The sequence below is a fragment of the Mustela erminea genome, chromosome 13, assembly GCF_009829155.1.
Source record: "Mustela erminea isolate mMusErm1 chromosome 13, mMusErm1.Pri, whole genome shotgun sequence".
Lineage (NCBI taxonomy): Eukaryota > Metazoa > Chordata > Mammalia > Carnivora > Mustelidae > Mustela > Mustela erminea.
This window is the reverse complement of record NC_045626.1, coordinates 63,600,745-63,623,800: the sequence shown is the minus strand read 5'-3', so window position 1 is coordinate 63,623,800 and position 23,056 is coordinate 63,600,745. Positions and strand designations below refer to the sequence as shown.

The 23,056-nt window shown below is 42.5% G+C and overlaps 1 protein-coding gene across 1 annotated transcript in view; it reads right to left on the bottom strand.

Moving 5' to 3' along the window:
- PI4KA (phosphatidylinositol 4-kinase alpha) overlaps positions 1 to 23,053 on the bottom strand; it is a 117,578-nt gene extending 94,525 nt beyond the window's left edge. Inside the window, exons 1-2 of the mRNA XM_032310247.1 lie at positions 22,827 to 23,053; positions 2,839 to 2,955 (exon numbers count right to left, since the gene is read on the bottom strand). Coding sequence (XP_032166138.1) covers positions 2,839 to 2,955; positions 22,827 to 22,973 — 264 coding nt within the window. The 5' untranslated portion in view covers positions 22,974 to 23,053. The remainder of the gene's footprint in view (positions 1 to 2,838; positions 2,956 to 22,826) is intronic.
- Positions 23,054 to 23,056: the final 3 nt, after the last annotated feature.

Genomic DNA, 23,056 nt, shown 5'->3' with positions numbered 1-23,056 from the left:
TCAGGTCATGATCTCAGGGTCCTGGGATTAAGCCCCAAGTCAGGCTCTCTGCTCAGCGGGGAGCCTGCTTACCCCTCCCTCTGCCTGCCTCTCTGCCTACTTGTGATTTCTTTGTCAAATAAATAAATAAAATCTTTAAAAACAAAACAAAACAATTTTTCCTTTATTTTTATTTTTTTTTAAGATTTTATTTATTTATTTGACAGAGAGAGATCACAAGTAGGCAGAGAGGCAGGCAGAGAGAGAGAGAGGAGGAAGCAGGCTCCCCACTGAGCAAAGAGCCCGATGTGGGACTCGATCCCAGGACCCTAAGATCATGACCTGAGCCGAAGGCAGCGGCCCAACCCACTGAGCCACCCAGGCGCCCCAACTTTTCCTTTAAATCAAACAAAGGAGATGGCTACATCTGTCCAGGATCCCAGTGTATTAAGAGGCACAAAAGTCCAAAGGATGTGTAAGGCATGGCTCCTACAGAGGAAGGACCCCAGGTGTTCTCATTGCAGAAGCTGTAAGCAGTAAATGACTTCTGCTATTGTGGCCATGGCTGCGGCCGGAACAGCCTACTGACTGGACTTGAGCCCAGTACGACAGCCTATCCTCATTGGAAGCAGGGAATATCAACACCAGGTAACCAAGAGAAAACTGACTGCTAGGGCTCAGGGGCCTGGTGAAGCCTGCTGGACTCCTCTCCTGGTGTTGGTGTGGCCAATGGGCTTTCTAAAAGCACTGGCAGACTGCATGGCTCATGGAGCTGCTACCCCAGGTACCACCAATCCTTTCCAGGGACCCAAATTACACCACAGTAATTTGTATTTGTCTCTTCCTTGCCACCCTAAAAAGCCTACCACAAATATAAGGGACTTACAGGTAAATCTGTTAAGTAATGTGTTTGCCAAAGATATTTTCAATTAATACACATTTGAATAGCAGTTTCTCATATTAAATTTACATTTTATATAAAATTATATTTATATTAAATTTATATATTAAATTATATTTCATATATTTATAATATATTGAGTTTATATTTATATTAAATTTGAATAATTTATATTAAATTTATATTCTTAAATTCATATTAAATTTATATTTATATATTATAAATTATTTATACTAAATTTGAATAAGAGTTTGCAAATAGAAAAGTAGAAATTTTCTTTCTTTTCACATTTATAAATAAATAGGAAGAATAATTAAAATGGGGGTGCCTGGGTGGCTCAGTTGTTAAGCATCTGCCTTTGGCTCAGGTCCTAGGGTCCTGGAATGGAGCCCAGCATTGGGCTCCCTGCTTGGGAAGCTTGCTTCTCCCTCACCACTCCTCCTGCTTGTGTTCCCTCTCTCACTATGTCTCTCTCTGTCAAATAAATAAGTAAAGTCTTTAAAAAAATAGAAAAGAGGGGCGCCTGGGTGGCTCAGTGGGTTAAGCCGCTGCCTTCGGCTCAGGTCATGATCTCAGGGTCCTGGGATCGAGCCTCAAATTGGGCTCTCTGCTCAGCAGGGAGCCTGCTTCCCCCTCTTTCTCTGCCTGCCTCTCTGCCTACTTGTGATCTTTCTCTCTGTCAAATAAATAAATAAAATCTTTAAAAAAAAAATAGAAAAGAATAATTAAAATGCCGTTTATATGCATCTAATTTTGGTTTTTGATATGGCCTTGATCAAACAACCTATTTAATTCTCAAACTATGGCTCTAAAATTAAAATGCTTATTTTTATTTCAAATGTATGAATACTCTGTCAAAAATATTAATCCTTACTGAAGTAGAATTTCCAGGACATATAAGCATTTTTAGATACATAAGAATTCAAATATCTAACATCTTTATTTTCCCAACATAGCATGGAATTAAAAGTGATTCTTGATAATGATAAAAATAAACAAACAAATAATAGATTCTATGTTCAGTGATTAACCATTTGCTTCAATTAACTTTGGGAAGTACTGAAAAAAAAGGTCACATCATTTTCTGTTGGAGCCACAACACTGATTTTTAAATCACCTCTAAGAGATACATTAACATGTACTCTAAAACTTATATCTATCACAGTTCCTTTTTTTTTTTTTTTTTAAGATTTAAAAAAATTTTTTTAGAGGTACCTGGGTGCCCAGTTGGTTAAAAGCCTGCCTTCAGCTCAGGCCAGGACCCGGGTCATTGAGTCCTCTAGGATCTCCCTGCTCAGCGGGGAGTCTGCTTCCCTAGTCCCTCTTCTCCCCCCACTCAGGCTTTCTCACTCGCTCACTCTCTCTCAAATAAGACAAATAAAATGTTTTTTTTAAAAAAGTTTTTTTATTTTAAAGTAATCTCTACACCCAATATGGGGCTTGAATTTACAACCCCAAGATCAAAAGTCCTATGCTCCACTGACTGTACCCGAAATCTGTAACAGATCTGAAAAAAGATTGTATTATGTCAGAATTATCTCAAAGAATACTGTCCTTTTGGAAGGAAAAAAAAATGTTTACTCAATCTGAATGAACATCTGACCTTAGATTGAAAATCAAGTCTCCTCTGGAGGGCACACAACTACTTCACAAAGCATTTTAATTAACTTTCTAGCCAAACAAAACACAGTAACAACAACTAATAACCACTTTAACAACCTAATTATTCACACAGTTCAAAAACCAAAATTTCTTAAGAGGCTGTACATTAATTAAATTAATTAAATTACTCCCACCTGTTCCACCCACTCTGCCTCACCATCACTAGCTGCTTTTATTAGGTTCATATGCATTCTTTTAGTACTGGTTTAGGTAAATATAAGCAGGTACAAATTTAAATTCTAATTGCACTCTCCCTTTTACACTGCAGAAACACTTTTAATGTAGTAAAGACTTACCTGAAGATCAGATTCAATGAGAAAAATGCCCAACGCAATCACTGCATCTCTCCGTCTTTCATCCAACTGGAAGATCCCATGGAAGTCTACTGGGCACATACAGAGCAGCTTTTGGACCTAGAAAATGAGACCAAAAACAAACAACAACAACAAAAAAACCCCATAAGTTAAAAAATATAAACACACACACACACACACATATATATATAAACATACATATATATGACTGTATAGGGCATAAACCAGTAGTATAAAATCCCAGTGAGTCTATATAACCAGTAAAACATTTTTTTCCATTCAAAAATCACAGAAAGGGCGCCTGGGTGGCTCAGTGGGTTAGGCCGCTGCCTTCGGCTCAGGTCATGATCTCAGGGTCCTGGGATCGAGTCCCGCATCGGGTTCTCTGCTCCGCGGGGAGCCTGCTTCCTCCTCTCTCTCTCTCTGCCTGCCTCTCTGCCTACTTGTGATCTCTCTGTGTCAAATGAATAAATAAAATCTTTAAAAAAAAAAAATCACAGAAAGATCATCTCTACATTCTGAATTGATCATACACAAAACATACATGTGCCAAGGACCAAGAGTTAAAATGATGCATACACAGAGGTGGTAAAACACACTAGCTAATGTCTGTAATTCAGTCATAACAGTCATGGGTCTCTAATGCCCAGTGGCACCCAAAAGCAGTTTACCCAAACCCACCTACAATTACAATCCTCCCATAGGGTTCTTTAGAAGATCAAATGTGTGTAAAGCACTCAGAACTACACACAGTACATACCAGGTGCTCAACAAACAGTACCTGTTTTTACTAGATATGCCATAATAGTGGCCAGCAGAAGCAAATGAGCAATAAGTCAGCAATTTACTGAATATATGGAAAAATTCAAATTTTTTCAAAACAAAACAATGGTAAATGTTTGACATAAAGAAACTAAAAATCTAGATGATATATGAATAGGAAAAGAGGTGATGCCAATCTTGAAAATCCCTGCCACAAGAACCTCTTAGCAGAGCATTCAGACACACCATGAGGCCCCAACCTTGCTGTTCTGTTAATGGACCCAAGGAGAAGTTGCTCGTTAACATTTATATGGTCTGGTGGGACTTCTTTTTTTAGATTTGATTTGTTTGTTTGAGAGAGAGAGAGCTAGCAAGCACGAGCAGCGGGGAGGGGCAGAGGGAGAAGGAGAAGCAAACTCCCCACTGATTAGGGAGCCTGACACAGGACTTGATCCCAAGACCCCAGGATTATGACCTGAACGAAAGGCAGATGCTTAACTGACTGAGCCACCCAGGCATACTGATGTGTTCTTTTATTGGCAAAGGTCATCAAGTATAATGCTTGAGATTTGCTCTGAAAATATCAACTACCATTGCAATTTTAAAAAAGAAAGCAGATTTTATTTATTTTTTTTTAAAGATTTTATTTATTTATTTGACAAAGAGAGATCACAGCAGGAGAGAGGAAGGGAAGAGATCACAGAGAGAGAGGAAGGGAAGCAGGCCCCCTGCTGAGCAGAGAGCCGGATGTGGGACTCGATCCCAGGACCCTGAGATCATGACCTGAGCAGAAGGCAGCGGCTTAACCCACTGAGCCACCCAGGCGCCCAAAAGAAAGCAGATTTTAAAAGGACAAATACACAAGCCAGAAAAAGAAACACCTTCTAACCTGAAGAGAGGTAATATTCTTTGTCTCAGTCATTTTCCTCTTAGGAATGACTGTAAAGAAGAATTAGGGGTGCCTGGTGGCTCAGTTGGTTCAGCGACTGCCTTCGGCTTGGGTCATGATCTCAGGGTCCTGCGACTGAGTCCTACATTGGGCTCTCTGCTCAGTGGAGAGCCTGCCTCTCCCTCTCTCTCTGCCTGCCACTCGCCCTGCTTGTGCTCTCTCCTTCTTTCTCTGTCAAATAAATAAATAAAATCTTAAAAAAAGAAAAAAAAGAATTAGAAATCTTAAGGCAAAGATGATGTAAAAGACTTTCATTATAGTGTTATGTATATTAATTGAAAATCTGAAACAATTTAAATGACAAATTAAGAAAATAAATGATTCCACCATTTGGTGAAACATTAGGTTAAACCATATGAAACTGTGATAGTCAACCAAAGTTTGGACCTACAAAAACAGTGCTTTCATAAAATCTAACCTAATACAGACATGAAAAATGGTATTTTTCTAAGACTAAGCAACAGCATGAACAATGTTCTAAGTGTTCTGTAAATCACGTGAGGAATGATGTGGATTATCATATACAGAAAAATATATCGAAATGTTGACAGTTACGGAGGGGTAGAATTACCAGTGATTTTACATTTCTTTTTTTTTTTTTTTTTTTAATGGCTTCCAAGTTTAAGCCCAATGTGGGGCTTGAACTCAAACCCTGAGATCAAGACCTGAGTCAAGATCAAGAGTCAGACACTCAAGAAACTGAGCCACCCAGGCGCCCCAAGGTTTTACATTTCTCTGTGCTTTTTTCTATTTGCCAAAATATGTTCTAGGAGAAAATGTTACTTAACCAGAAAAAATATGGAGTAAGTTAAAAAATAAATACATGGGGGAAAATCCATACTTTCATGATTGTTAAAAGAGCATAAAGTAACAAGCAAGAGAGGAACAGAAATACTAAATTCCCACTTTTCTTCAGTATTCCTCCACTTCACAGTCAGAGTGAAAAAATACAATACAAAGAGAGTTGCAAACTAACCACAATAAAGTTATCATTTCAGAGACTCCAGACACTTCCATCAGTGAATCACACAACCTGACAGAAAGAGTAAAGTCTCTCAAGAAACAGCCCTGTAAATAAGAAATAGAAAGGAGGTGGATTTATAGCAGAATGAGTCAATGAGATCCAAAGAACGCTGGAACCAAAGGGAGGAGTCTGGGGCCCTGTGAAAATCTATGTACTTTGTCCTGGGCAATACTTTATCAACATTCTGCTCAAACACACAGAAATACACAATGCCACATACCTGGCTGGTGAAGCCAATGTGCTACAAGATAGAACGGAGACTCAGAAGCTCATCGAAATTGGCACAACCTCATTATTAAATATAGAAAAGATATACACAAAGACGTCTTATCTAAGGGATTAGTTGTCATTTACCTTGAAAGTATGATGTAACAAGTTACATCTGCTTGGCTAGTTAATAAGGTGAGATTGTTTTATCTTTGTAATCTCTTAGAGGATTGCCTGTGATGCATGTCATGTCCTGGTTCAATGCTTATTCGGTAATAAAAGTGTTTTCTTTCTCTACTATCTTTGTGGAGAGCTCTTGGGAGATTTTGTTTGTAATTATATTTCCCCAGCAATAGTGCCTAAAGGACTATTTTTAATGGGGTGATCAGGAAAGACCTCTCTAAGAAGGCGCCCATTAAATTGAGATCTGATTAAGAAGGAACCAGCAGGGACAACTCAGGAAAAAGCATTCTGGCAGAGGCCACTGGAGAGGCAGCACAATGGAAAGATAAAGTGGGGATTCCCAGAAGTCCAAGTGCAGGCAGAGGCTGGGAACCTGGATTGAACTCTAATAGCAATGCAAACTGGTGCCAAGGGGATGCACATTGGAGACCTTAAAAAGTTGAGTTTAGAATTGAGGTTTAGAAGAATCCTTCTGGTTTGAAAGGACAAAAATGGAACCACAGAGAAGTCAGGAGATGCTTCAGTAGCAAAGAGGGTAATGACCAAAGCAGACAGAAGCAGTCCAGCTCAGGATGTTTCAGAGGAAGACTACAGGACTTGATGATGGACATGTGGAAGTGAGGGAAAGACTGAGTTGCCCCTCTGCCACTCTAAAAATATCCAAAAATGGCCACGCAGGGTGATGTGGGGTCTAAGAAATATTCCATACCAGAAGCCATTGAAAAGGAACATCTAGCCCAGAGACAAGCAGGCTACAAATAGACAAAACCACTGTCTTCATGTATTTGAAGGGCTTCAGTAACGTCATCGGCAACATCTACCCCATTGTTCATGTGACAGTTATTGGTGCATTTGTCTGTCTCTCCACTAATCTGCAAGCTTCCCAGGGGCCGAAATCATCTATTATCTTCGTATCTCCGTCTTCTACACTGTGGACAGGCACTATAAAAGACACTCATTCTCCCCCAGGATGCAGGCTTGCTGTCTATTCTTAGTTTTTACCTGGATGTAAGCTCTCTTCTCAATCCAGACCCTCCCATTTCAGGGCTACTGCCAGCCCATCCTGGCACTTGCCCTACAGGGCAGAGGCAAACCCCAAGTTCTCCTCACTTACATCAAGCGTAAGAATTGGATTTCTCCCCACAGAACAGATGTTCTGGGTTGGGTTTGATTTCCTATTTGTTTATTCCTTTGTTTTTTAGGCATTATACTCTGGAAACTAAAAGACATGAGCTCTAGCAATATCTCAGGGTAAGAATTCAGCATCAGGAACATGATTAAACCCTGCTGCTCACATAGCTGTCCCCTACCTGGTAGAGACATCTGAAAGAAACACAGTTTTTACCATCCTTGTCTCCTCTGTACTGCCTGTCCCTGTCCCCCAACCCCAGGGGGGTTCTGGGCTACTCTGACTTCAGACCTTTCTCTGCAACCCCATTTAATTAAAAATATTTAAATAGAAATAATTTTTGACAATTCAGGATTACTCTAAAAGCTGGGCACATGGTTTTAAAATGTGAAGGAAAGATACCAAAAAGAACCAATAAACAATTTAGAGAACAATATAATAATTTAGGAACACACGAACCCTATCAGTGTGGCAGGCAGAACAATGGCCTGCCCAAATATGTCTGTGTCCTAATCCCTGGAATCTGTGAATATGTTACCTCGAACTGCAAATGGATGTAAATTGGTTGCAGAGAAAAACAGGTTAAAATGACCTTGAGGGGTCTGGGTGGCCCAATCGGTTAAGCCTCTGCCTTTCGGGGCACCTGGGTGGCTCAGTGGGTTGGACCTCTGCCTTAGTTCGGGTCGTGGTCCCAGGGTCCTGGGATCAAGCCCCACATCGGGCTCTCTGCTCAGCGGGGAGCCTGCTTCCCCCTCTCTCTCTGCCTGCCTCTCTGCCTACTTGTGATCTCTGTCAAATGAATAAATAAAATATTAAAAAAAAAAAAAAAGCCTCTGCTTTTGGCTCAGGTCATGATCTCACAGTTCGTGGAACTGAGCCATGCATGGCTCCCTGCCTAAGCATGGAGACTGCTTCTCCCCCTCCCTCTGCCATTCTTCCCTGCTCATGCTCTCTCTCTCAAATAAATAAATAAAATCGTTTTAAAAAATTAAAATTAGGGGCGCCTGGGTGGCTCAGTGGTTTGGGCTGCTGCCTTCGGCTCGGGTCATGATCTCAGGGTCCTGGGATTGAGCCCCGCATCGGGCTCCCTGCTCCGCAGGAAGCCTGCTTCCCTCTCTCTCTCTCTCTCTGCCTGCCTCTCTGCCTATGTGATCTCTGTCTGTCAAATAAATAAATAAAATCTTTAAAAAAAAAAAAATTAAAATTAAAAAAAAATAAAAAGACCTTGAATTGAAGAGATTATATTGGATGACTTCAGTGAGACCAGGGTAAGAGAGAGGCAAAAGAGGAGGTGAGAATGATGGGATGTGACAGCTTGAGTCCCCTTGCTGGGATCCAGGATTGCCATGATCCAGGAATGGAGGGTTCTCTAGAAGCTATAAAAGACATGGAAATGAGTTGTCCTTTAGAGTCTCAAGAAAGGTACATAGCCCTGCCATCACCTTGATTTTAGTCCAGTGAGACCAGTGTTGGGCTTCTAATCTACAGAAATGCAAAGCAATAAATTTGCGTTGTTCTAAGCCACTAAGTTTGTGGTAATTTGTTAGAGCTGCGATAAGAAATTAATACAAATAGAATATTAAACAAATCTCAAAACCTGCACTGCCTATCCAGCAAGATACAAAAACTATTAATCAAATTATAAGCAATACTTATTTACTTCTTTTTTTTTTCTGTATTTTCCATAAGGAACATTGTTAACTTCAGAATTAGAAAAAAAATTTTTTTAAATAGTGGAAACAGCTTTGCCATTAATGCATATTTTTCTTTTCTTTTTCTTCTGGAGAGCGAGAGCGAGAAAGAGAGAGAGACAGGGAGGGGCAAAAGAAGAGGAAGAGAGAGAAGCTCAACCAGACTTCCCATTCAGCTCGGAGCCTAATCCCACAACCCCGAGATCATAACCTGAGCTGAAACCAAGAGTCAGACATTCAACCCACCGAGCCACCCAGGCACCCCAATGCATATCTTATTTTTTTTATTATTTTTTTTAATTTATTTGACAGAGATCACAAGTAGGCAGAGAGGCAGGCAGAGAGAGAGAGGAAGGGAAGCAGGCTCCCTGCTGAGCAGAGAACCCGATGCGGGGCTCGATCCCAGGACCCTGGAATCATGACCTAAGCCGAAGGCAAAGGCTTTAACCCACTGAGCCACCCAGGCGCCCCTGCATATCTTACTTTTAAAAGGACAATAATATTTATACTCTTAGATCTCAGAAAATAAGAGAAAAGAGTACAGAATTTTAATGAATGGAATCTGAATAATCCAAGAAGAAGTAATGTAAAACTGAAAGAAAACCTGGGTCAAATAAGCTAAACAGATGTTTTCTACACACAACGGTCTTATAATTTCTTTAATTCCAACAACTTACTATCAATGAATCAACTCCTATTTAATTTTTAATTTTTATTCTTTTTTAAAGATTTTACTTATTTATTTGAGAGAGACAGTGAGCATGCACAAAGGCAGGGGGAGGGGCAGAGGGAGAAGCAGCCTCCCCACTGAGCAGGGACCCAACGTGGGGCTCGATGTGGCTCTCTTCCTGGGCCCTGGGATCATGACTTAACGACTGAGCCACCCAGGGGCCCCTATTTTTTCACTTGATCTTAGCCAAAAGGCCGAGAAGCAATGGCGCCCCTATTTTTTAAAGATTCTTAACTAATCTCTATACCCAAGGTGAGGCTCAAACTTACAACCCCAGGATAAGAGTCACATGCTCTACTAACTGGGCCAGTCAGGCATCCCAAAACAACTCCTATTTAACTACAACTTCCCCAAGAGTCTCAATCCAAGTAGAAAAGTTTTTCTCTTTTGAAGGAACAAGAGATGCAGCTATTCCAGCCCTGACAGACACCTGGAGCTGCAAGACAATAGGCACAGCAAAAAGTGAAGCAGGTAGCACCTGAAACAAGAGACCCAGACATAAAGTTTAACTTCACAAAATGGTCTTGAAAAAATTTCACAGCTCTCTGTAAATAAAAATCAAACTTATTAAATTACTTCACTAACAACAACAACAAAAATCACAAGAAAAATGGAAAGCAAACACTGAGCTTTTTTGGTATAATTTCTCTAAAAACATCCAGAATCCATGCAAGCTGGACCACTAGACTGAAAAAATGCTCACCTGGGCTTCAGACCTGAGGCCCTCTAACAACTCCCAAACATACACAGAATCAGAGATGGAGAGCTGGAAGAAGTTGCACACTCACCTGGCCAAATGCCCCCTTTCAGGCAGATTGTGTGTAATCTTATTCTCGTTTAATAGGATAGGCAACTAGGCCCAGACAGGCTAAGTATAGTCTTAGACAACAGGCTCTTATCTGTCTCTGACTTTTGTCTCTCCCTACTCCAATACCACCACTCCAGGCCCACACCTCCAATGGCTCCCCATTCCTGTGAACACTCAATGCACACTCCCAACCTGGCAAAGAAGGTCTTTCCCAACTTCCCGTGAACACTCAGGCTCCAAATACAGTGCTCACTTGTCCCTGCCTGGCTTCTTCCACAGTCTTCACCCATCTGTGACATTTCATTCAATCTGCCTTATCTCCCCTATAAAAATTCAATCCATCCTTCCAAGATCCATGTCAACCATCTCTTGCTACTCAAAGCTTCGCCAGACCGCAGCAATATGCTATGATCTTTCCCATCACACCTCTCAATAACTTTCTTTTTAAAAATATTGCTTTGGAATTACTTGTATACTTGTTTGTTTTTGTTTTGTTTTTTTAAGATTTTATTTATTTATTTGACAGACGGAGATCCACAAGCAGGCAGAGAGACAGGCAGGGGTGGGGGGTGGGGCGGGAACAGGCTCCCTGCTGAGCAGAGAGCCCAATGTGGGGCTCGATCCCAGGACCCCGGGCTCATGACCTGAGCCAAAAGCAGAGGCTTTAACCCACTGAGCCACCCAGGTGCCTCTACTTGTATACTTATCTTCCACTCACTGCAGACAGGACTGTGTCCCCTTCATCCTGTATCCACTGCACCCTACATGTTCCAGAAACTTAACTATTTAGTGGAACTAAAGAGGCTGGTGTCACAGGGATTTAGTGGGATGAGAAGGAAAGGAAAAAGAAAGAGGGCCACTAGAACCTAGCCTTCCTACTATAAGGTTTAACTATGTTGTGACATTTGTCATATAATCAGTATTGGGCACAGTGCTGGCATGCAATTGGCACTGAACAAATATTTGCTGCATCATCAAATGAATGGAGATGGAAGAACAGTCAAATGAAGTCAGGTAGAGTATACAGTCACACCCTCACAATCCTTAAAATATAGCCAGAGTTATACAACCAATAAAAATGACACAACTAGTGAAGAACGCAAGTCAGAAACCAAATGGTAAAGGGTCCCTTTACCTTAAGGGTAATCCAATCCTGGATTTACCCAGGAAAGCCTGGCACTGGGTCCAGGCTCTGATGCAAAATGCCCTTGGAAATTGGGACTCTTGTGGGGAAAAGAAAAGAAAAGAAAAAGTGAAGACTTGAACTTAAGTCCTTTAGCAGTCATCACATGTCAGATAAGGGAGAATCAGTTCTAGTGGGGGCCGGTCTCCAGATACTAAGCGCTAACAGTCATTGGGCATTTATCACATGCAAGGTGCTGGTTTGTATGATCCCAACTAATCTTCACAACACTGCACTGAGTGGATATTATCTGTTATCTCCATTCTAAGGATAAAAAAATTGAGACACAGAGAGGTCACAGTCCTAATGCAGAATAAAGCAGTAAACTATAATTTAAAAAAATGAAAAAAAAAAAAACTACTTTTTTTTTCCTTCAGAATTTGACAATAAACTAACAAGTTTGTTATTCTTAGGGGGTAGAGAGGAGTAGATCCTGTCATTATAAAAGGTCATTAAGTTCAAAATCTGACAGAGATGGCCAAGGTTACTCCCACTTATAAAAACGACCCAGAGGGGCTCTGGGCAACACTTTGAGGAGATCAATAAGTCAATGGGAAGAAGCAACAAAGGTAACTTGCTTAGGCTTTGCTAAGAACTCTTGGCAATATTTTAATCCAAGGGTATTAAAAGAGAAAGACCATGGCACCTGGGTGGCTCAGTCAGTTAAGCATCCAACTTTTCAGCTCACATCTTGATCTCAGGGTCATGAGTTCAAGCCCCAATGTGGAGCCTACTTAAAAAAGAGAGAGAGAGACCACAAGGTGAATTTAGACTGCCAAGGAAAGGAAATGCCACACCAAGGAGAAAACAAGATGCCCTCACAAGTCTGGATGACTGGGCAGAAAACTGCAGATGTAAAGTCAAACACAACAGTGTTTGGTAAGGTATATAGGTCAAAATAAAGCTATTATAATAGCATTACAAGCTGGCTAATTAAACGATTTTTTTTTAAAGAGTACAACTTTTGTTATCTGAAACTTCTGGGAATAGTTTTTCGGGAGAAACAAAATTCCCTGAGAACTAGAGGCTTTAAGTATTAGTGACAGTGTTTTGTTAAATCCATTTTTGTCTTTCTCAAACGTACCGCCCCCATGGAGAACACCGAATAGAAGCTAACCTTTTCTAAGTGACTCAGAGCTATCACAATAAACAAAGGTGACTGTGACAAGGTGGGCAGGGAGCTGCAAATGCAAGTGGAACAGCATCTACTCCTACAAGCAGTCCTGGATGGGAGTTTCACGAGAGATGCTCGTGCTTGGCTGTGTGACCAGTTAACATAGCTTTCTACAACACCCAACACCTAGCACTATATGTGCCCTTATACACAATGCATGAGTCTCCATTTCTTGAGCCCTGCTCATGTGCCTGGCAGGGTACAACACAGACAAATGCATGTCTCCGATTCCTGACATTGTTTCAAAAGGCAATGATCAGGGTAGCTGCATGGAGTTGGGAGGTTGTGATTTTCACTCCAACTCTGCCACTTCTTACCTAGGTGACCCAAGATAACTGACAAAACCTACCTGAACATCTCTAACTTTGTATTTCCTCTGTAAAATGTGGACAAAACACCAACTGTGTGTACATATGGAAATCTGCAGAATCTTGCCAATGTCTTAAAACTATGCCAATATTGGCAAGTCATCTCCCTCAAGCCTCACATATAAGAAGATGATCAGATAGCTTTTTGCAATGTCTGCTCTAGCATTAAAATCCTATGATCCAAAAACTTCCTCCTCTAGTCATGAGAAAATAACAGGACTTGGGTTTAACTTCCTGCCATAAAGCAACTAGGAAAATGGACAGATACATGAAACGACTAATTTCAGATCCTAAACAAGTAGCACAGGTCTATGATACATGAGAGACAGAGGAAATGATATGAGCCCTATCCTATGACTGCCCGAAGACATATCTCAGACCACAGAATAGGAAAAGGCATTCCAGGCAGATCATGATGGTCGAAGTGGAGGAGACAGAAATAAGAGTACAGGAAGTCAAAAGCAGTTGGAAATTCTGAAGAGACAACAACAAAAAAATCCCCAGAAATCGAAACAGAATTCCTCTAAGTCTTTGATGAATCCTAAGACGTATGGTGATATTCCATGAAGCTGGAAAAGAACAACCAGGGAACAGTGAGCTAAAAGGCTCCCACAGTTCACGCAGAGCTGAGGCATGTCTGCGTGACTCCCAGCAAGAACTGGGAGGGTTTTTTTTGCGATTTTATTTATTTACTTGACAGCGAGAGAGATCACAAGTAGGCAGAGAAGCAGGCAGAGATAGAGGAGGAAGCAGGCTCCCTGCTGAGCAGAGAGCCTGATGCAGGGCTCGATCCCAGGACCCTGAGATCATGACCTGAGCCGAAGGTAGAGGCTTAACCCACTGAGCCACCCAGGCGCCCCAAGAGCTGGGAGTTTTTAAGAAAGGCCTTAAAGGGGGCGCCTGGGTGGCTCAGTGGGTTAAGCCGCTGCCTTCAGCTCAGGTCATGATCTCGGGGTCCCGGGATCGAGTCCCACATCAGGCTCTCTGCTCAGCAGGGAGCCTGCTTCCTCCTCTCTCTCTCTCTCTGCCTGCTTCTCTGCCTACTTGTGATCTCTGTCAAATAAATAAATAAAAAATCTTAAAAAAAAAAAAAAAAAAGAAAGGCCTTAAAGCATTCAGTAGAGACCTCAAAGGGGCCATACCTTAGCAGTGGAGTTAAACTATCCTTGTAGCAAGAGCTACTATAGACTTGCCCTAACAATATTTTAAAATTAGCTTTGTAATACATGCAGAAAAGGCATTTGAAAAAATTTCACACTGCTTCATGATAAAAACATTCAACAAACTAGATATAGAAGGGAATGGGGGCACCTGTGGCTCAGCTGATTAAGCGTCTCAACTCTTGATTGTGGCTTAGGTCATAATCTTGGGGTCCTGAGATCAAGCCCCGTGACAGGCTCCACACTGGGTGTGGAGTCCGCTTAAGATTTTCCTTCTCTCTCTCCCTTTGCCCCTATCCACCCTCTAAAAAAAGGCACCCTCTAAAGTACTCCTGGGTGGCTCAGTTGGTTAAGCATCTGCGCTCGGCTCAGGTCATGATCCCAGGGTCTTGGGATTGAGCCCCAGGTCAGGCTCCCTGCTCAGCCATGAGTCTGCTTCTTCCTCTACCTCTCCCCCCCATGCATGTGCATACTCTCTCTCTAAAATAAATAAAATCTTAAAAAAAGAAAGAGAGAGAGAGAGAGAGAAATAGAAGGGAACTTCCTCAACTTGATAAAGGGCATCTATAAAAAACTCACAACTAACATTATACTTTCTGGTAAAAAGCTGAAAGTTGCCCCCTGCCCCCAATCAGGAACAAGACAAAGATGTCCACTCTCACCATTATATCCAGTATTGTTCTGGAGGTTCTAGCCAGGACGATGAGAAAAGAAAATTAAATAAAAGGCATTCGGTTTGGAAAAGAAAAAGTAAAACTATATTTGCAGATGACATAATCTTGCATATAGAAAAACCTAAAAAAGTATTAGAACTAAAAAAACAAGTTGGGCAAGGTTGCAGGATACAAGATCAATATAATACAAAAATCAATGGCAATTAGGGTTTCAGTTTTACAAGATGAAAATTCTGAAGAGGGATGGCAGTGATGGTAGTAAAACATTACGAGTGTATTCACCGATACCATTTACTTTTGCTTCTTGGCACTTGTTAGCATTTTCAATCATATTTACTTACAGTTTTTTGTTTAATGCTTGTCTACCTCCATGACAACTCCATGACAGCGAGACTACATCTACTCATTCATCCCTCTAATGGGCCCCTCCAACGCCTGGCAAACAGCAAGCACTAAAAGACTTATTATATAAATGAATGAATGAACAAATGAACAAATGTCACACTCGTTTGCTTTTATAATGGTACAGATAGACCTGGCTGCCCTGAATCCAGCTTTTCAGCCCTGCTTTACACATAGAAACGTTCAGGAAAAGAGAATAGCTTCAGCAGCAAAGATAGAGCCTCTCAGAACTAAGTGAGTAAATGCAAGTGAGATTTGAGGATTTTTGTCTCAACTCTGTTCTTATCACATAAATGAAAGTAGTGTTCTGGCCAGCTTGGCAATGTTCACAAAAGGCCAAGCCTTTTTCCAAAATGCCAAGATACACAAGAGAAGCAATAGAAAAACAAGTGTATAAATAATGAGGAAAATGAAGTACACAGACACATTTCAGCAATTTAAATCAAGGATGGGAATGGCTGCTGGTGTACGGGACTGGAGGTAACCACATCTCTTCTAGGTGCAAAGTGCAAACACAGACAGCATAACATAAAATCGGCAGTAAAGAGTCAAAAATAGAACATTTCTGCCCTCTGGGGGAGCAAACAGCTAGTGACACATCAATTCTGAGAATCTCTAAGGGCATGGGGATAAACAATGTGGCCATAATAATCTTCTTAATGCACATAACTCATGGCCCTGAAATATTCAAGGGCTCTTCCCTGTCTCATCAATACAACCCAAACTCTGAGTCTGGGACTACGTATGAGGCCACCTGCTTTCTTCTCACTCTCATCTACACTCGTCCCTTTAAATATACTGTATTTCTGCCAAACCCTATTACTGCTATTCCTCATTTTACTCTGTTTTGTTTTCTGTTCTATCTGAAATGGCCTTCCCTTGCCAACCACTCTTGGCATTTACAAATGTCCATGCCCATCAATTCTAGGCCTTTGTTATTAAAAATTTCAGCTGAAAGTAACCTCCCAGCAAGTAGGCACAATACTTCCACCTTCTTAGAGCATGTTTCACCTTTTTACCTTCTATTACTTTTTCACTAACTATCAAGAGCCACAGAGAAAAGGTTTGGAAAAACCCATTCCCATGCCAGCAAAGTGCAAAATGGCTAAATATCTTCTCAGGGGAGTTTTCTGAAAAGCCATATGGTCCCCCACCACTTCCTTTATGGACAGACAGCTGGCCAGTGTCCCACCTATCACTGTTTCTAGTTATCATAAATTAATTGAGGGTCAGAATTGTGTGCACACCTAGTAGACCCAACTCTTTTTTTTTTTTTTAAAGATTTTATTTATTTGACAGACAGAGATCACAAGTAGGCAGAGAGGCAGGCAGAGAGAGAGGAGGAAGCAGGCTCCCTGCTGAGCAGAAAGCCGGATGCCGGGCTCGATCCCAGGATCCTGGGATCATGACCTGAACCGAAGGTAGAGGCTTTAACCCACTGAGCCCCTAGACCCAACTCTTGAAAGAAAGAGACGAAGAGCAAACACAGGTAGAAGCCAGTATCCAAGCAATGGTACTGCAAGTGTGAAGAGAAACCTGAATTCAAGCTTCCGCATACCAGAAAACAAGAGCACAACATCATATGGCCAATTCCACTTTGTAGGTTTTTTGGCTGTTTGTTTAATTCATTATTGAACATAGCCAACCATGGTCAAATATCATTATCTTAGAATCAAAAGAATAAGGTCCCCTTTTATGTTTACAGAGTTAGCACGAAAAAGTAAATAAAATCCAACAACATGAAGCTACATATAAATGCACACAAGATGTCTTGCTGATGCTATCCACCATAACTAAGTAGAGTCCTCTGAAAACAGCTGGGCAGTAAAGGTCAAGACCCACCCTCCATTTAGCAGAAGAATGTGAACCAGAAGAAGACAAAATTCTAGATGTACAAACATGCTGTTTTGCAAGGAAAAATCTAGACCGCCTAAACAGAGAAATGCTTAATTAGGATCTATCAACATAAAATAAGACATCCAGACATTAACATAATAAATATGGGCTATTTTTGAAAAAAGGAAAAAAGTGAACATAGCTAAAGACTAAAAAGGAGATCTAAGAAATTAAAATACTAATGCATTAAGTGTTATGGGCTGAATTGTGTCCCCCCAAATTCATATATTGAATTCCTCATCCCCAGGTACCTCAGAATGTGACTATATTTGGACATAGGGTTTTTAAGTTAACACAAGGTAAAAAGGATGGGCCAGTTCTAGAAATCTGACTAGTGTTTTTGTAACAGAAGATTAGGATACAGACAGGCACAGAGGGAAGACTATGTGAAGACACAGGAATACAGCTATCTACAAGCCAAAGAGAAAGGCTTCAAAAGAAACCAGCAACGCTGACACATTCTTCTTGGATTTCTAGCATCTAGGACTATGAGAAAGTAAATTTCGGCTGTTTAAGTTGTTGTGGTACTTTGTTACAGCAGCCCTAGCAACCTAATACAGTTACTGTGGCATGATTATAGGTAAAGATTTCTTCTTATTCCGATTTCTTCTTAAAGTATTTTAGAGCTGGGGTGCCTGGGTGGCTCAGTGCATTAAGCCTCTGCCTTCAACTGAGGTCATGATCTCAGGGTCCTGGGATGGAGCCCTGCATTGGGGGTCTCTGCTCAGCAGGGAGCCTGCTTCCCGTTCTCTCTCTCCCTGTCTCTCTGCCTGCTTGTGATCTCAGTCAAATAAATAAATAAAATATTTAAAAAAGAAAAAAGTATTTTAGAGCTGCTTTAACAACAATGGTTCTAGCATCATGAATTCCCTCTACTGACGCTAATTTTCTCTACCCTTACTCTTTAGATGGTTGTTTTTAACATGGCTTCACAAAGGAAACGGAGTGAGGATGGAAATTTTCAACTTCGCGATGCTGGAAAAAAATGCCAATACCATGATTTTTTAACTCCATGGCAAACCACTCTAAAGGAGTGGATAACCAAGAACTCCACAAAGCCTACTGCCCTGAGCATCAGAACGTATGTTCCTCCAATTAGAGATCAGAGTTAACCAGCTCATCTTCTGGAGCATGTCTGTCCACCAAGGAGGTTCTGGCCTGTCCCTAATGCTGCAGTGCCATTTAAACACCACATCGAGTTAGTAAGACACCTCGAGATTCTGGCATTGTAACTGAAGAAAAGAGAGCATACTGTAGGACATGAAAAAAGATTCTGATCAAAGCCTCCTGTGGGTAGGAAAATGGGTGGGAGGGCAAGGAATGCTGCCTACTTTTCAATTCTGCCAGGAACTCTCTATGTCCCAGGGTTGAGGGTCCATTACTATGTATAGACAGGTCACCAATATCCTAGACACAGAGGAGTATCATCAGGCAGATCCAGGGGCAGCTTGACAGGGGCAGCTCAGTAACATTCTGAAGACAGATGAGAAGAATGAAGACAGATGAGAAGAGCAGAACAAGACTAGCAGGCAGAATCAGAGAATGGAAGCTGACCATACATGGAGATTCCACTGTAGACAAGATTCTCTTCTCTATTTCTCTCCTCTCACCTTTCTCCCAGAGGGAGAGGGCTGAGGGCTGTGTGGGATAGGATCTCGAGGAACACAGATGATATCCTCAGGGTGGCCCACAATCCTGGGGGTATTAGGGCTGAGGTTCCAGTCTTAGGGGTGGCATAACAGGAAAAGGTCAAAGCTCAGAGATGAATCAGAGACTTGACATCAAGGAGTCTTGTGTTTGACTATCTGAACATGGCAGGGGGCTGATCACCAGACCTGTGACATAAGAGTAGATGGGCTACTTGTAGCAAGTCTGACTTGATGCTGATCACCTGAACAATCTCATTAATGCTGTTTCTTATTGATCTGCCCTATCTAGTGCATACTAATTAACAGTAGGTGCTCAACAAATGTTTCCTAAATCAAAGAGTAAATTAATTAAAGGAAAAGTAAAATTTACACAGCCTGGGATCAGAATGGGTGAGTGGAGTAAGGAAACACCACTGTGACATGTAGGTAGACAAAGACAGGGAAAGGAATATTGTTAATGTGCCCCAAGTGCCATAAAAGCACATCAAGACTGCCTGAGTTACCAATGTCTGAACTGAGATGTCAGGTCTAGCTCAGAAAACTGAGCCGTCCTGAGCTCGAGCCTATCTGGACCAAGCCCCACTCAGCCCTCTGCCTTCTCTCTGGAAAAAAAGAATTGGGGGGGGGGGGGGAAACACAACCCAGAAACAAATAAATGAGAAAGAGAGGTTTTTCAACACTCATCTCCCTACTTAAGTCCCCACCTTCATTATCCTGGTGGGTACTCAGAAATTCCTTTACTCTTAAGAACCTCAAGAATACTTCCCTAGGAATTCTGAGGGCTTACTGTCAATTGTTTTAAAGTAGCAGAATGTAATAAACAGCCATATATCATAGGACTAAGTAGTAACAATAAGGGGCGCCTGGGTGCTTCAGTCCTTAAGCGTCTCCCTTTGGCTTAGGTTAGGGTCCTGGGATCGAGCCCCACGTCTGGCTCTCTGCTCTGCCAGAGGCCTGATTCTCCCTCTCCCATTCCTCCTGTTCCTGTTCTCTCTCTTGCTCTCTGTCAAATAAATAAATAAATAAAATCTTAAAAAAATAAGTAGTGAACAATGATCCCTAGCATAATGAAGTCTCAAGACCCCAGGTGAGGATAAGAGGAAACCACCACATATATCTGATGGAATCAGCCATCTACAGAAGCCTTCCCTAAGACAGAAATTATTTCAGGGTCCCCAAGACCACCCACGCATACATAGTTATACTTGTAGCTAAATTACATTGTATGACAGTGAATTTGTCAGCAAGAGAAAAAGATAAGTGGACTCTGAAGAAACCTGTGCACGGGCTTCCTCCTGTTCTCTCCCTCCTGTGAAGGTATACACCGAGCGTGCTCCCTTCTACAGCGGCAATGTAGTAACATGTATGCTATGATTGTACCTAGGGAAGTCCTTTAGAGACATAGCATCCAAGGATTTTATTGACAGACACAGGCAATGTCTGCCTAGCAGCCACCAAAATTCCAGTTTCCCAAGAGGAAAGCAGATAATTATATTGTTTGTTCAGAGTCTAGGCTCAATGAACCATCCTTATCAGTTAGAAAATGGAGGAAACAGTTCAAGTATCAAGTTCCCAGATGTGAGCCAAGGGCCAACCTTGCAAGCAATCCCTTCTGAAGACTGCAGCCTCCGGCTAGCTCTGTTAACTCTCTTCTAAAGTGATTTGTAAATGTTACCAATGATATTGACCTCCCAAACTAAGAGATAGTAATGGGGAGCTGCCAACCTAAAAGCTATATTAACTTGTAATATACACCATAATCTTGACAACAGTAAACTGCTATTGTAAGATACAAAGCTAACAATGTTACAATTATGGAATGTTCTTGTGAGGACATGGGAGAAAGCTGAAGAAGGCCAGTTGTGCTTAAGGTGCATTTCTCAGAGTTACTGGGTAAGAAAGGGTGCCCTACTAGAGCCACAGGACTGTATTCGCCCAATTCCCTACAATCTCTGCTATTCCCAAGTCCAGCAAGCAAACTTCTGATATGCTTTTTAGCCCTCCTACTAAGAAGAGAATGTGCTAACTAGCTGGCATGAATTTGATTTGATAAGTTAGCACTGCAGTCCATTAGTTAGGCTCATCCAATGATAACAGTTCTTAATCATGGGTCATCTTGGACTCATGGGTCATTTTGTTGATCTTCAAAATACTCTTAACATAATACTGTCCTTGTATTCTGCAGGAGAAAGCAAAGGTCAGACTGGGGAACTAATCTACCCAGAGTCACACTAATGTAAGCAAATGATACAGGATTTAAAGTGAGGTATTCCTATCTCCAGAAATCATATAGTTTCCATTCTTTTGAATTCCTCCTTCAATTAGAAGTTAGGTTGGCATCAATCTCCCAGGACCTGCTCACCCTGCAGTTAAGTGAGAAATCAGATTTAAAGAATCCACAAAGCCAAGGACACTATGCCAGAGAGCCTAACACAGCATTTCAACATCAACCCTCACCAGAGCCACAAAACTCTTTTTTTTTAAATATATATATTTTATTTCTTTATTTGACAGAGAGTGAGAGTGCGCACAGCAGGGGTGCAGCAACAGAGGGAGAGGGAGAAGCAAGCTCCCCACCAAGCTGGGAGCCCCAGGCAGGGCTCAATCCCAGGACCCTGGGATCATGACCCAAAGAGAAGGCAGACACTTAACCATCTGAGCTACCCAGGCGCCCCCACAAAACTACTCTTAACTGCCCCTAGACAGGTCTCCAGTCTCCACCCTTTTCTCCTACTCTTAGACAACAGATCTCTTTTCACCTGCCAGAAACTGTATGAAAAAAGAATCCCATCCTTGGGCGCCTGGGTGGTACAGTTGATTGAGCAGCCGGCTCCGGGTTTCAGCTCCAAACTTGATCTCAGGATCGTGAAATCCAGCCCAGCACCGGAGTCCCCTTAAGACTCTTCTTCCTCTGCCCCTCTCCATCGTGCACACGCACGTGTACGCGCGCTCTCCCAAATGAAAGAAAGAAAGAGAGGAAGGAAGGAAGATCACCCCTACAGTGCTACATACTATAATGAGTCCCATCACACGACGGCGGGGGAAGAAAGCTGACTTCTACTGTTCACCTATCTACAGGAGACACTTTATGCTTGAATCCACGTACTTCTCAAGAATCACTTCATTTCACCCATAAGGAAACAGGGCTCTAAGAGTTGAAGTAACTTGCCTAAGAGTACAAATGATGACAGGGCAGGGAACAAACATGTCTGACTAAAATCTGTTCTCTCCACCATCCAAGCGACACTTTTGAGTTTCCTTTCACCTTTCTCCCAAGGCAAAGATTCCTCCGGTATAATTTCCCCTTCCTCCTCTGAAGCAATCCTGAGTTCAATTCTCTGCCAATGACAGTTCATTCCCCCTTCCCTACCAATGTCCCTTCTTCGAAACACAATCTTTTCCCCAGTCTGACGCCCCCTCTAGATTCACAGAAAAACGCAGATTTGCATTTCAGAAAGCGATGTCAGATGTACTATTTCATTTGCCCTTCACAACAGTGTGAAGCGGGCAAAGTAGGTAAGCACCCCCATTTTATGAGAACAGCATGTCTCCAAGGTCTCGGAATAAAAAGCAAAGAAGTCGGGAGCAGAGCCCCAGGTTTTGACACCGGTCCTCCGTCGTTCCCACCACTGCTTCTCCCTGCCTGTCGCCCCCGCCCCTGCTGCATCACAAGGTGCCCCCTCGGCTCAAAGCCCGGCCTGTAGCTCACGTTCCTCCCACGCCACCCACCCGCAAAGTCCCCACCTGCTCTTGTCCACTCCTCGCCTAAACCAACACCATTATGCCCCTCTCTTCACCAGCGCCCTCCGCCCACGCGCCTCCTCACCGCCCCAACCCCGGCTCCCTCCGCTCATGTACCCCTTCCTGTCACAGGTAGCTCTAGAGCACCTCTGGCCTTCCACAGATCCTCGCCCTGCCTACCCGCTTCGCCATCCCATACCCCTTCTCCTGTCAGCCCGCGGCCCGAGAGGCCAAGACTACCTTCTCCAAAGATGCCGGTCTCTGCACGGCCAGGGAGCGGGCCAATGACAGGACTGTGTTGAAATAGAAGCCCCGCGAGGTGCTGGAGCCCGAGCCGCCGCCGCTGCTGCCGCCGCCCCCTCCCCGGGCCGCGGCCGCCGCCATCATCGCGCGCGCGGCGGCGCTGCCCGCGGGCTTCCCCCACCCGGCCTGCAAGCGCCAGAGCTCACGGCGCACGCGCGGCGGCAGCC